At 41.2% G+C, this 14,203-nt stretch overlaps 1 protein-coding gene across 1 annotated transcript; it reads left to right on the top strand.

Moving 5' to 3' along the window:
• Positions 1–950: 950 nt before the first annotated feature.
• On the top strand, positions 951–13,603 carry LOC308301088 (calpain-3-like; the record flags this gene model as incomplete). Its single annotated transcript, XM_080744986.1, has 22 exons — positions 951–1,325; positions 4,209–4,278; positions 5,229–5,347; positions 5,707–5,840; positions 6,057–6,225; positions 6,536–6,619; positions 6,738–6,829; positions 7,240–7,317; positions 7,417–7,577; positions 7,723–7,895; positions 7,996–8,007; positions 8,648–8,859; positions 9,020–9,056; positions 9,707–9,787; positions 10,872–10,949; positions 11,051–11,108; positions 11,200–11,264; positions 11,882–11,950; positions 12,071–12,149; positions 12,350–12,466; positions 13,235–13,293; positions 13,395–13,603. 22 exons carry the CDS (start codon positions 951–953, stop codon positions 13,419–13,421), a joined length of 2,349 nt encoding a protein of 782 aa, XP_080601112.1. The 3' UTR covers positions 13,422–13,603.
• Between the last annotated feature and the right edge of the window lie 600 nt (positions 13,604–14,203).

Genomic DNA, 14,203 nt, shown 5'->3' with positions numbered 1-14,203 from the left:
TCTCTGCCACCGTCTCTATCTAATTTGACCACCAGGTGTCAATATAGTGCAGAGCAGATAAGAATACTTGTGGCACATGATGACTGTTTGATGAGAGTTGTGAAATCAAGTCATGTGAAAATACTAACAGCACATCTGCTTGTGTAATTTTACATATTAATATGTGTCATTACATTTCTGATATGTTGTAACTGGGCAATAACCATGTAGTTAAAAGAGCCTACTGTAAATAATTTGGATAGAATGTGGGTAAAACACTGCAGGCACATACTGGTCCCCAACAATATTACAGCATATAATACTACAATATGTTTCTTCCAAATTATTTATGAGCTACATCCCAGGAGTGTTATGACCACAAAAGGCCTCACATCAATAGCCATTATGGCCATGAAAGTTTTCTGTTTAACGCATTGATACATCTTTTAGACATTCTTAATGAATATTAGAGTGAATATTGAAATGCAGGCCCTAAAAATAGGCCTCTCTTAAAGAGGCCTATTTTTAGTCCTAGCACCAGCGAATAGCCGTCTAAGTGTGTGCGTGTGTGTGTGTGTGTGTGTGTGTGTGTGTGTGTGTGTGTGTGTGTGTGTGTGTGTGTGTGCGTGTGTGTGTGTGTGTGTGTGTGTGTGCGTGCGTGCGTGCGTGCGTGCGCGCGCGCGTGCGTGCGTGCGTGCGTGCGTGCGTGCGTGCATGCGTGCGTGTGCGTGTGCGTGTGCGTGTGTGTGTGTGCACGTACACGCGTGAGGCAAGCTGGTAACTGAGATTGTTTGGTGAGAGGGTATCAGCCACATGTGACAGCACTCCTACAAAAAAGGAACTAAGAGTGTCAGGACGGAGTAAGAGCGGATACAGGAACTTTCTTTGGCCGGTTTCTCAAGTTCGTACCCTTTTGCTTCTGCTTCTGCAAATAAGCAAGGACTCAGCTGTTTATTTGCACTGAAGAAGGAATGTCAGAGGCAAATGAGCACTCTAATGAGGCGATGGAGGTGACATACAGCGTGGAAGAAACTGTGGAGGTGACATGCAAAGTGGAAGAAATCGTAGAAGAAATTCCGGTTAGAGAAATAGTGGACAATGATGCAGTATTTGAACCAGACGAAGACCGTGACTACCCCCCTCTTGGTAGCAACTCTATCTACTCAGCCATTCTCAGCAGAAATGAGACTGTGAAAGATGCCAAGCGCCTTAAAACCTTTTTGGAACTACGGGACAAATATGTACGCAAGAAGGTGCTGTTTGAAGATCCATTGTTCCCTGCAGACGACTCCTCTCTCTTCTATAGTCAGAAACCACCCCGAAAATTTGAATGGAAAAGGCCATCGGTGAGTGCCTCTGGAGTGCAGGGTATTCAGTTGCTGTAAGGAGATAGAAGGAACACTGTGCAGGCTAGACATGTAAGACATAACTGTACTTAATACTTAAATACACACACTCTTAATGGTTGACAAAACTACCCATCTCCAAATTCCATGTGCATTACTTACCATCGCTGATGGGAAATGTGTGAAGTTGATATAGCTACATGATTGTCAGCACATAGTTCTATTCTAACACCTTCTAGAATGGCAGACAGCTGACTCTCCCACACAATTGACCCCTCACGGGCACTGGCATGGAACTCAGCAGGGCATAAGTAGGGGATTTGGGCTAACATTTATCTCTGATGATGTCGTGCTCACCAGGATGTTTTTTCAGGGACAGGACTGGAAAGGAAAGGGAAAGCCTTGTAATTGCACGGCCCATCCTAACTATTAGTAATGGTGCCTAGGGAATGGCTAGGGGTTCAGTGACTTGCTCAACTAGGAACCATTTGATTCCCACTGCTGCATCTCAAGTACCATACACAGATACACATTCATGGTACAGAAATACAGCCTGGATTACAGTTTGTTGGTGAAATTTGTATAGTCGCGGTCACAAAACTGATATATAGTACATGCCAGACAGATGGACAGGCAGGCATGTTGACATGACACATGTTGATTTTACCAACCTCAACCATATCAAGTTTGGAATGCCAAGTTTGTCCACAATTAGACATGTCAGGAAGATATGCACGCACACACGCACGCACACATACAGTCCTTTAGCCCTTCCCGCACGCATGCACACATGCAGTCCTTTAGCTCATTAGTTATCAGACTCACTGACCTCTTCTGAAACTATTGTGTGCCATCAGGGAACCCCATACAAGATTTATGTTGTTAAAATGTATCAAAAATATTCAGAATTTGTCGATTATTTTTGAAAGTAGCAAATCTACAAGCTCACAAAATGTTGCATCACGATGCGTTGTGAGCTTGCAAATCTGCTATTTTCAAATGGCTGATAAATAGGGTTAAAGTTGTTAAACTGATGCTATATTAACTTATTTATCTGGGGACCCCCTGGAACCCCCTCAAGGAATCCACTTTGAGAACCATTCTGATGCTCTTAATATTTGGTTCGGCTTGCAAGGTGTACCAAACCAGTATGTGCAGGTATGAGCTGGTTGTTATGGCCTAATGAAACCTTGTCCTCATCATAGGGTCATTGGTTGGACACGGTAGAGTATGAGATTTTAATTTTACATTTACAACCCTGACTGGCATCTCATGATAAGAACACAGTTGTCACTGCTCTGTCTCACATATCACTGCACGTGTGGTATGTATTGGTACGTACCAGAATGTTCTGAGATGCTCATCGCCAATGATGATAATAGAACACACTAATCTGATAGAACAACAACAAAGTTAACAACAAAAATAAGATTGGTAAAATGATCTGTTCAAGTGTTCTTTTAAACGATCTGTTCAAGTGTAATTTTAAGAATTAGAAAACACTTCTATCTATAAAGTAAAGTATTTTCAGAGTGCTTTGTGTGACATGTCACTGGTCGTCAATGATAACATATTTTGAACTGAAAAAAGTGTGCAAAACTGTTTGTCACTGTCTCTCACTGTCCTGAATCAAATGGAAAGAAACCCAACCCAACCCTTGCAAGCATTACTTAAACATATGTGGTCATAAACAAGGTTGGCACAAAGTCTGCAGTTCATGCACATATTGAGAAATGCATTGCCGTAAATGAGAGATCACTATTTAAGTCCTTGTAATGAATCATCAGTTATAACATTGCATCACTTGGTTTTCCAGTAAGTCCAGCATGGCAGTTTATCACTCTGCCAGGGCAAGGTCAGAGGACAGAGGTTGGTACTGGGGCGTCAATTGGGTATGGCAGGGGTATGCTATGCAGTTGCCATACCCTGGGTCCAGGGGGGAGAATACAAGTTACTTTAAAATATAAATCCATGAATGTCACTTTGTCTATCTGTGCTGGTTATTATGTTGTTAAATTACAGTAAAATAACTACAAATGCAAAATTTAACAAGGTATTATAATTATATTCTCCCCATCTTGACAGAATGGTATATTCCCAGGTTCCGCAGGTCAGCTGCACAGGTGCAATGCATTATTGTTAATTGTGGCACGTTTACTAAACATGCTAAGTTTAGCTGCACTTGAACAACCGTTCCAGACTGCCATATCCAGCCCAAGAAACCATAGAAACCTGGGTAAAAAACTGACAAAAGTTTTTTTTCTTTTTTTTCTTTTTTCAGACATTGTGAAAATAGCAGATCTACATGCTCACAACGCCTCGCAGCGCGAGGCGTTGTGAGCATGTAGATCGGCTATTTTCACAATAGAACCGTGTTATACAAAATGTAATGCCTCCCATCTTTGCCATACCCTAGCTTTTGTTGAACTGACGCCACTGGGTTGGTATGAGGTGAAGGGTTCTGAGCATTTACCACATCATCGCTTGTTCAGAGGACTCAGAGGGTTCAGACTAACAGCTGTCCCTATGCAATACCAACTCCCAACTGTCTTTCAGCCCAGGACTGAGAAATGTACTCTCACTCAGCTGCCCGGGTGAAAGGGTCACGTCTACTCCATATAAGTCATCTCGTGCAGAGATCTGTGAATGCAGATTCAAAGCTGAACATTAGCATTCGCTTTGGTCAATGATCTGTCATTTCTTTTCTTTTGTCATTTTTAGTTTTTAATGCCAAATGGTAAATACTAGTAAGTCACATGTAAATGCACAATTTATGGTCAGCATCTTAAGGTGGGAAATGTTAGCACCAGCTACAACAATTGTTACCAAAACGTTTTTTTTTTAAATTATTATTCATAAACCATCTTTATTTATTTCTCACAGGAAATCTGTGAAAATCCTGAATTCATCATAGAAGGAGCCAATAGGACAGACATCTGTCAAGGAGAATTGGGTATGTTTAAACATATATTTCAATAAAGCTTAGTTACCATCAATGTAAAACTGCTTTTATGAAGGATCGGCTTGAAGGCTTCTTCTTACTTCAAGTGAACTTGAATTGATTTGAAGACTATATGGGATGATTTCAATACAAATACAACCGACATCATCAAGATAGTGGGCAGGAGAAAAGGAGGAAAGACTAAACAAGGTTATACTTTCCAACAACAACATAAATCCAAAAGAAAGATTTGGTGGAATTGGAAATGATCACCTTTATTTGTCATACTTTTCTAGACTGCCTTGTCCACACCAGCATGATCAAAACATTTGTGTCACATACACAGTCTGTCTGTAACATCCTCTGTGTTGATTTAATTTAATTGTGAGTACAAATGAAACCAAATGCACCTACAAGGGTCCATTTGGTTTTGTATATTCCCAGAGTTAGACATGGATAAATGAACACTGAGCTGAGGAGTTTACTGTGTTTGTTTTTGTACTGAGGGGCTGAAACGAAAACAGAAACCCTCCTGTTGAATGACATGAAAAGAGTGTTCACAACATACTGCCAAGGCACATGTACACTGAGAACGTGTCAGTCAGATGATCGAGAGAAGTCAGAGTGTCAGTCAGTGCTAGAGAGAAGAGACCAGCAATGCTCGACATTATTTGAAATAAGAATGAGTGGCCTTGATTATCTCAAGGGTGATTTATACTTGTTTGCATGCCAATGCACCAAAAATAGCTGATCTGCAAGTTCATCATTTGTCGCAGCGTGACATGCTGTGAGCTTGTAGATCTGCCATTTTCAGTGCACGACATAGCATGCAACCCAGTATAAATCAGGCACCAGGGTATAGGGGATTTGCACCTGCTGCAGGATTGCATGTATGCCAAATGTATTCGCTTATAAAATGATATGATTAGATCATACCCCTTTATAACTGAACTTGTTGACAGGTGACTGCTGGTTGCTAGCTGCCATTGCTTGTCTGACACTGAATGAGACGCTATTGTATAGAGTTATCCCTCGAGATCAGAGCTTCACCGAAAACTATGCTGGCATCTTCCACTTCCAGGTACATCTACTTGCCACTACAAATGTACCTCTCTGCCCTCTCTTCTGTTCTTCATCTGTATTTATAGTATATTCCATTTATTTGAAAAAGAATCCTCATGAAAGGCTTGTTCTCTGAAACAAAAATATATCACATTTCTGAAATTAATAGTTGTTGGCTAAGATATTTTGGACCAAAGTCCACATTTATGAATTGACCACAATGGAAACAAGTTCACAGGCCTTTTTAGTGTTATCCGTTCACCCCAAACGTCTTTACTGTACCTCTGTGCTGTTTACATTTCTGACTAATAAAGTATTCAATCAATCAATCAATCAATCAATCAGGCCCTTCACTCTTGACTTTACCCACACTTGCAGTTCTGGCGGTACGGTGAATGGATTGATGTGGTTGTGGACGACCGCATCCCCACCGTCAACAACCAGCTGGTGTTTACCAAATCTTTCAGAAGGAATGAGTTCTGGAGTGCCCTCTTGGAAAAAGCATATGCCAAGTAAGTGAGACTAATTTCAAGCGGTGGATGAGTTTGAAATAATTGTGATATTGATTTGAAGTCATATCGCCCAGCCCTAGTTCACACGATCCAGATTTCAAGCTTGTCTGCTATGGCCTCATGTTTCTCAAAAGCACTCTACTACTGGTATGTACATCCTAACAGAGGAACAGACATGTTTGCCCTCTGAAATGTGTCTGATTGTTTCTTTCTCAGGATGCATGGTACCTATGAAGCACTGAAAGGGGGGAACACCCTTGAAGCCATGGAAGACTTCACAGGGGGTGTGACGGAATTCTTTGATTTAGTAGACGCCCCCAAAGAGCTCTTCAAGATCATGCAGAAAGCCCTGCAGAGAGGCTCACTGATGGGATGCTCCATTGATGTGAGTTTAGAGTTAAGAGTTGAGGTGTTAAGCCTTTTTGTACATATATAAATACATATACACATACATAATACAAAAGCCAAAGATAAATGACAGCATGATATTGCGAATTACAAGCAGTGACCCACCATTTCAGCTAAACAGAAAGAAAGCAACACAACACACACTTGAGGCCATGCCGCACCTTACACCCATTTTCAAAAAGTACACACATGGAAAAGCAGCTTGCACGACATTGCTGGAGCTATTGTGTTGACATCACGTTGCTTTGTGAAATATTTACTAAAAATATCTTTTATATCTCTGTCAGGTCCTTACCCCACAGGACATGGAAAGTCGGACTGAACAGGGACTTGTCCAAGGTCATGCCTACTCCATCATAGCTCTGGAGGAGGTACAGTAAAGTGTACAAAAGTGTGGTTTCAAGATTCCTTGCAACCACTTTTTTTTCAGGATGCTTAATGAGTTAAGCCCTTTGATGTTTAATAGTAAAAGGGTGTTGTTGTTTTCAGTGTGACCAGATTACACAGGACAACAGAATTCGCCTGATTCGCTTGCGCAATCCCTGGGGTTGGGTGCTATGGAAAGGACCATGGAATGCAAAGTAAGACTTGATCAGTGACCTGTTACAGTTTTTGGCCATTTCATACACTGAAAACAGGCTTCGGTCAAATAGTATTTGTAAATACCTCTTGGCATCTGTTCTAAGCTGCTTGGAGTGTCAGATAGATCAAGGAAAACAAAAACCACCACGCATAGCTGCAGACATATGGTAATCAGGGTAGTATGATTGACAGTTTACCTCGTATGCTGTCCACTAAATCCCTCTCTTCTGATACTCCAAGCATATTAAATCAAAGGCTAAGAATGACAGTAGTTTGTATTTAAGTTCTACTTGTCTCAGATTGATTGATTGCTGCACCATAATGGGCCATATCGAATGCTGAGATGAAGTGACTTTTTATGCAGTGTTGTTTAGCATGCATTATTTTGTGGATGGTAATCTTTCTACAGCTCAAAAGAATGGGACACCCTTGCCATCGCAGAAAGGGACAACTTAAAAAAACAAACCGTTGAACAAAGTGAGTTCTGGTGAGTGAAGAAAACCTCCATTCATCGTCCCATGACCCATTTCACATATTCTTCCACTTCATATCGCTTGACCTTTTCTGCCTCTCTGATCGCCTCCAGGATGTCCTTTGATGACTTCAAGAAGTACTTCACCAAGATGGAGATCTGTAACCTGACTCCAGACTCAATGAGCCGCGATGAGAGGGTCAGCTGGACTGTGGCTGTTCACGAAGGACGCTGGGTGAGAGGAAGTTCAGCTGGAGGCTGCAGGAACTTCCCAGGTAAGTCCTATCTCTCACTCTCTTTAGCCTAAGATATATGCATTTGTAGCACAACTGTGTATTCCTTGGAACTATCTTTGCTCAACTTGTGATCGCCTCAGTCCAAAGACAAGCCAGTGAGTTAGAGGACCTTGCTGTTTTACAGAAACCTTCTGGACCAACCCACAGTATCGCATGCGGTTATACGAGGAAGACGATGATCCAGAAGACGAACAGCAGGTGGCATGCACCGTGGTGGTGGCTCTGATGCAGAAAGGCCGCAGGAAGGAACGCAGTAAGGGTGCCAAGAACTTCACCATTGGGTTCTCCATCTATGAGGTACTAAAATCCTGATCGAGGCTCACCATGAAATCCATACTTTCATGCAAGCTCTGGACGCAACAGCACTGCTCATCTATATTTTGTCTTCCTACTGTAGGTGCCACAGGAGGTACGTAGGATCATCTGGGAGGACATTAATGTGACGATGTCAGCGCTGTCCTACTCCCAATTATGACCTGCATCTTCAAGTGCCTCTTATTTGTGTGTGTGTGTGTGTGTGTGTGTGTGTGTGTGTGTGTATGTGTGTGTGTGTGTGTGTGTGTGTGTGTATTGGTACAGTACAGTACCTGCCGTCTTTTACGTATATTGTCTTGTGTATTGACTAACTCATAGATATCATTAATTGTCTTAAATGGGTATGAATCTTGTAGAAAACAATAAACATTATTAACATCTGTCTTAAAGGAGTAGGTCACACAAAAAAAAATCACTTTTCTATCAATTACACACCCCATGTAGCCTTGAATTCATGGAGATTGTTTAGTTTTCGTTTTATTCCCATGCCAATAATTTGATGACCAGGTATAGTCATCAAATTATTGCCTTAGGAATGCGACAAAAACTCTGTAATTGCTAGAAAATAAGTAATTTTTTTGGGGTGAACTACTCTAAGCAAGAAATACTTTAAGCAATCAATTTTTTTTTTAACATAATTAAGGATTTCTAAAGAATTTTGCTCCATCCTTCACATTCACCAATCGTTCTCCTCTATATGTCCCGATGCCACTGCCCTGTCCATGCATTCCTAGATGCGCGGATGCAATCAGCACCTGCAGAAGGACTTCTTCCTATACACGGCCTCCAAGGCCAAATGTAAGAGCTACATCAACCTGCGTGAGATAACCGAACGTTTCCACCTGCCTCCCGGGGAGTATGTGATCATCCCCACCACCTTTAAACAGCATGAGGAGGGAGAATTCATTCTCAGGGTCTTCTCTGAGAAGAGGAGCTGCACCTCAGAGTAAGAATCAATAAGAGTGGAAAGGGGGTTAGTCATATGAGGTGGGGTGAGTATAATGTTGGATCCTGTTGATGATCTAATGGATGTAGAATATAGCAGGGTGGTAAAGAACAAAAAACTGTTGGCAGAAATTCTGTGACATTTGTCTGCTTTCTCCCAGGGAAAGTGACAGCGCAGTTGGGAATGACCAAACGCAGGTAATGTAATGTGTAATGAACATCTGTGTAGTAAGGCGGAACGATATGTTCAAAATAGTATTTTAATTACAATATGGGTTACAGTACAGGTAATTTCTTGAATCTTTTACTATTGCAATTACTATTGATTCAGTCTGAAAAATACTTTTTTTTAATTGTTCTATACAGTGTCACACACTGCAATACCAATTTACATTTAGTATATTGCAAAACCCTGTTGTGCAACCTACAGTGTCTCATCATCGTTCTCATCGTCTCTGTCTAAATCACCCATCTGTCCTATCATGTATATCCATGTGTCATCTTGCCATAAAAGACTTATATATAACATATAAGGCTTTTTCCTTCACATCTCTTCCATACCTTTTCATCTCATTTCATCTTTCTCCTATCCTGTCTTATTTCACGGGCCATCAGAATGGCGAGAAAGACAAAGCAAAGGTAATGCAGAATCAAAGCGGAATATACTTTCTGTTGAACTCTGCTTTTCCTGCCTCTGTCCTACACGTCATGTTGTCTTGTCCATCATTGCTTGCAGTTAGTTCAATATCCACCCTGTTGCTGGCTTTTCACCCTAATCCTCCCACAACCCTCTCATTTCCTCTTACCATATCAACCGCCTCATTTTCTCATGTGTCTCCCTATTCTAGCCCATTGTGTTTGTGTCAGACAGAGCTCGAGCCAACAAAGAAATCGCACATGATGGCATTCGGGGGGAAAAGAAGAAGAAGGTAATAATACTCTGAGCAAACGAGAGTATGTTTGTCTAGAGAGTCTGCACCAGCACTGAATTCCCTGTTAGCACAATGTGACCTTTGCACTCACATACCGGTACAGTAATTCAGATAAGTCCCTGAGCCGGACAGCCCTGAAACTCAATCTTAAACATGTCACACGTCACAGGGAACAGCCCCCCCCGCCCCAAGTGAACTACTTTCCAAGTTTTAAAGGGCAACTGCTCCATCGTGGCCTACTTCCACCTGCTCCCTTCTTATGACTCTGTTCACATAGTAACTGTACTGTATATCTACCCGTAGTGCTGCCCTCTTCTGTTTGTCTATTTTCTATCTCACAAGTTAATCATTGCTAATTCTCCCGTGTACAGTACAGTATATACCCTGTCACTGCCAAGCCTTACTTGGCTGGGGACTGGGGTGGGTGTAGACAACCACGTCTCCTTCGATAAACAGACACTCCTTTTCACCTGACAGTGAGGATTTTACCGAGACAGCATAATGCAGTGGTTCCCAAACACAAAAGAGAAATGAGACGTTTGCCCGTGATCCAAACTAGTGAAAACAGCAGATCTACAAGCTCACAACGTGTCGCTTCGCATTGTGTTGTGAGCTTGTAGATCAGCTATTTTCACTACTTCTTAAACATGTGCAGTGACAGAGAACGCACTTCCCTGTAGTTTTCCCACCCACAAACATGACCAGTTGTGAGGCACTACATTTAAGATGGAACCGAATTCAGGAATCAAACTCCAGTCTCCACAGTGCCCCCACTCTTAATGTGGAGACTGGGGTTCCATTCCTCCATAGTGGGGGAACTACTACAAGTATTGAAATGTGATACATTGAGTTGAATAAAGCCTGTCATCAGTGAACACTGCTATGTCCCGCTTAAAAACATGTTGTCTGATGCCCAAAACACTGTCATTTTGCCAAAAGAAGACATTACTTGTACAATTTAAAATGTTGGCATGATTTGACACTCTTAACCCAGAGCGACTTAGTAAGCAATGTGTCTCTGAAATGTTGCATGTCATTTGTTAAACCCTCTGGTATTGTTGGTTGGCTTTTCCTTTTTCAGCTAAAGATTCTCCAGCCTGTGGAAGAAACTGAAGAGGAGAAGCAGTTTAGAGCCATTTATGAGCAGATTGCTGGTGAGGTGAGTAATGTTTGGATAAGAGGGGGAAACGGAACAACACATGACGGACTCTAAAATATTATAAGTGAGCTAATGTGAACTGTTACTTTCCCCTCGTTCAGGATATGCAGATCAACTCCAATGAGTTTAAAGTGGTCATGCAGAGGGTATTGGCAAAACGTGAGTACACTGGAATAAAAAAAGAATCCTTCTTTTTCTTATAGTTAATTTTGTAAGATGGGTGCTCATGTCAGCTGGTCCTTTTCTACAGACAATCAAATCCAGACAGAGGGCTTCAGCCTGGAGACGTGTCGAAGTATGATCGCACTCATGGATGTATCCTTTCATTTGATTGACAGCAGACAGGACTGTGGCACAGGCCAAAGAGATGCCACTTCTGAAATCTGAACCCCATGGCGCTAAAATAAAGACGCAGAAATGTGACCGATCATCACCTCTGTTCAATCCCCAGACTGACTGGAAACATCTTTTCTGGAGAGACTGACTGATTAATGCTTGACTCTTTCCTGAACAGCCATTAGGTGACATTCAACAGGTCACTGAACACCCAAGTGGCCATATTCACAGAGAAAGACAGAATATTACGGTCAAATTTGGACCACGTTTGTTTTCATCAAAAGATTTTTGAGCAGCAGTGTTTAAGTGTATAGCTTTATGGGGCACCCGCTGGCCTACTGGTCCAGGTGCATATCACTTAGGCAAGTTAGGCATTGCCACAGAGGCATGGATGCCTGGCGGCGGCGCCAGTTCGATTCCTGATCTGGACGACCTTTGCCTCATGTCACTCCCCATTTCTCCCCCATTTCCTGTCAGGCTACTGTCCTATCAAATAAAGGCATAAAAGCCCAAAAACAAATCTTAAAAAAAAAAAAAGTGTATAGCTTTATAATGTTGCCTTCTGACAGATCTTGCCATAACCGAACACACCTCAGACTGACGGTACAGGAAAGCTCAATCTTCAAGAGTTTAAACACCTGTGGAAAAAGATCAAAGAGTGGCAGGTAGGACAGCATATACATTTTGAGAATCTATGTAAAGGACGTTAATGGTAAACTTGTCCAATTCAGCCCTCCCATACAAACCAGTTCTCATTTGATGATCCTTGTGTTCATCTCTCACAGCTGATCTTCAAACGTTATGACCCCAACAAGAAACGCTGCATCAGCAGCTTTGAGATGAGGAATGCAGTTAATGATGCAGGTGAGCACTATGGGGATAAAACAAAGTTTTTTTTCTTTTTTTTTACCAAATCAAAGTATTTGCAGACTATTTATCAACTCATAACAGATATATTATAAACTGTCAAAATGTATTTTTAATGAATACTTGGCAGATTAATGCAAGGTCCCATTAAGATGAAGGTAGTTTGTTAATAACTGATTCATTATGTCCACATCAAGGTTTTCAGCTCAACAAACAGTTATATGACATCATTGCCATGCGCTATGCTGATGAACACCTCAATATCGACTTTGACAGTTTCATCTGCTGCTTTGTGAGACTGGAGGGCATGTTCAGTAAGTACAGGCTACACTGCAATATGTGCATGCTCATAAAAAGCCCAAACTGAAAATATGGTTGTAGTGCAGGTTCTGTCATACAGTAAAGGTAGGCTACCAAACACTTTGGCAAGGTCGAAGGAAGGCAGTGGGGCACAGAATTTTAATCTGCAATACACAACTTTTTTTAAAGGAAATAAAATGTGAATTTAAGGGGAGACATGGCAGGTGAAAACATGTTAAAAAAATAGTTTTTTTTACCCTATTCACCTGCAGTGTCTCACCTTAACCAATGTGTATGATAGTGTGTTAATCTGCAGTCATTGGATATGGTCTCCTTACTCCTCCATTGAGACATTTCAACCCTAGTGTCTACTAGTACTGGTTGACAAGTAGCCCTGCTTGGAGCTCATAAACCCAATAAACCCTCCCATGGACAAACAAGAGTTCCCTCTTGATGAGCAGTAGATATTTGATTTCCCACACAGGAGACCCAGGTTCGAATCCTGGGTGTTATGAGACACTCTTCCTGAATACCCCGTCATATATATTTTTTTAATAAAAGTAGCCCACAGAGTATTAATGGATGCTTTAAGCCAGATAATGTAGTTTGTCATCTATGCGTTAGCTACAGTATTATTAATGTTTGGTACATTTTGAAAGAAAACATTTTTGAGGGTAAACTTTTGCCCTCTTGTAACTTTCCATTTCCCTGCAATATACAGGTATTAGTCATGAGATTTATATCAATGAGATGAAGATAAGTTTGTTTTGGGTTTATTACAGGGGCATTCAATGCCTTTGACAAGGATGGAGACGGCATCATCAAGCTCAATGTCCTTGAGGTACACCAGTTCTTCCAGTTTCTCTGTATGCATGTATACAGGTATATACAAGTTTAATCATACAATACTTAATGCCCACCCTGTTCTGTTGTCTCTTGCAGTGGCTCCAGTTGACGCTGTATTCATAGTTCAACTTGCCTCCCTGACCTGCCATATACAGTATAAACAGTATATGGCATTTGCTTACAAACAAATCAAATGCAAAATTCAGATCTTCAAAAAATGTGCTTCATATCAATATGAGTGGCTGGGTTTTTCTCTTTAACCACTTAAACCCTCTATAGTGAAATGGATTTGAGTTCAAACTGTACTGAGACCCGAGTCTATTTTGGGGTGAAGAGGTTTGATGTACTCTCACACTAAATCTCCTCACCCCAACATAGAAGATCTACAAGCTCTTTGAGCTAATAGATCTACCATGTCTGTCTCTTTAAATAAATTCCTCATATTACCGTTGTCTTTGACATTTTCTGGAATGTGGGGAAGTCATGGGAAGTTTGTATACAGAAAATCCTTAGTGTAAATATGGTTAAAGTGATACTCAGGAATGTAGTGTATAAATGATATACATGACCATCTGTCTCATGGTGGAATACTGAAAGACCAGGAGGTCATCAATAATGAGGCTGCCTCATGCATCAGCTTCTTATACTTTAACAGCAGTGTTTCCCAAACATAGACTACAGCAAACCACATTCATGAGTATGCATCCTGTTTTCTTAACCTTTCCTACAAAAACAAACTATCTAAAAAAATTGTTTTGAATTGTTTTTACAGAACGTCTAAGAAATGTGAGAATTGGCAGAAATAGCAGATCTACAAGCTCAATGTCATGATGCGCGAGAGCTTGTAGATCCGATACTTTTAAAATAAGGTTTACAGTAAGTGGTTAATCCATAATATACTTGTG

This window comes from Nannobrachium achirus (assembly GCF_963921795.1).
Source record: "Nannobrachium achirus genome assembly, chromosome: 16".
Lineage (NCBI taxonomy): Eukaryota > Metazoa > Chordata > Actinopteri > Myctophiformes > Myctophidae > Nannobrachium > Nannobrachium achirus.
The sequence above is the reverse complement of the archived record's forward strand: the minus strand, read 5'-3'. Positions and strand labels throughout refer to the sequence as shown.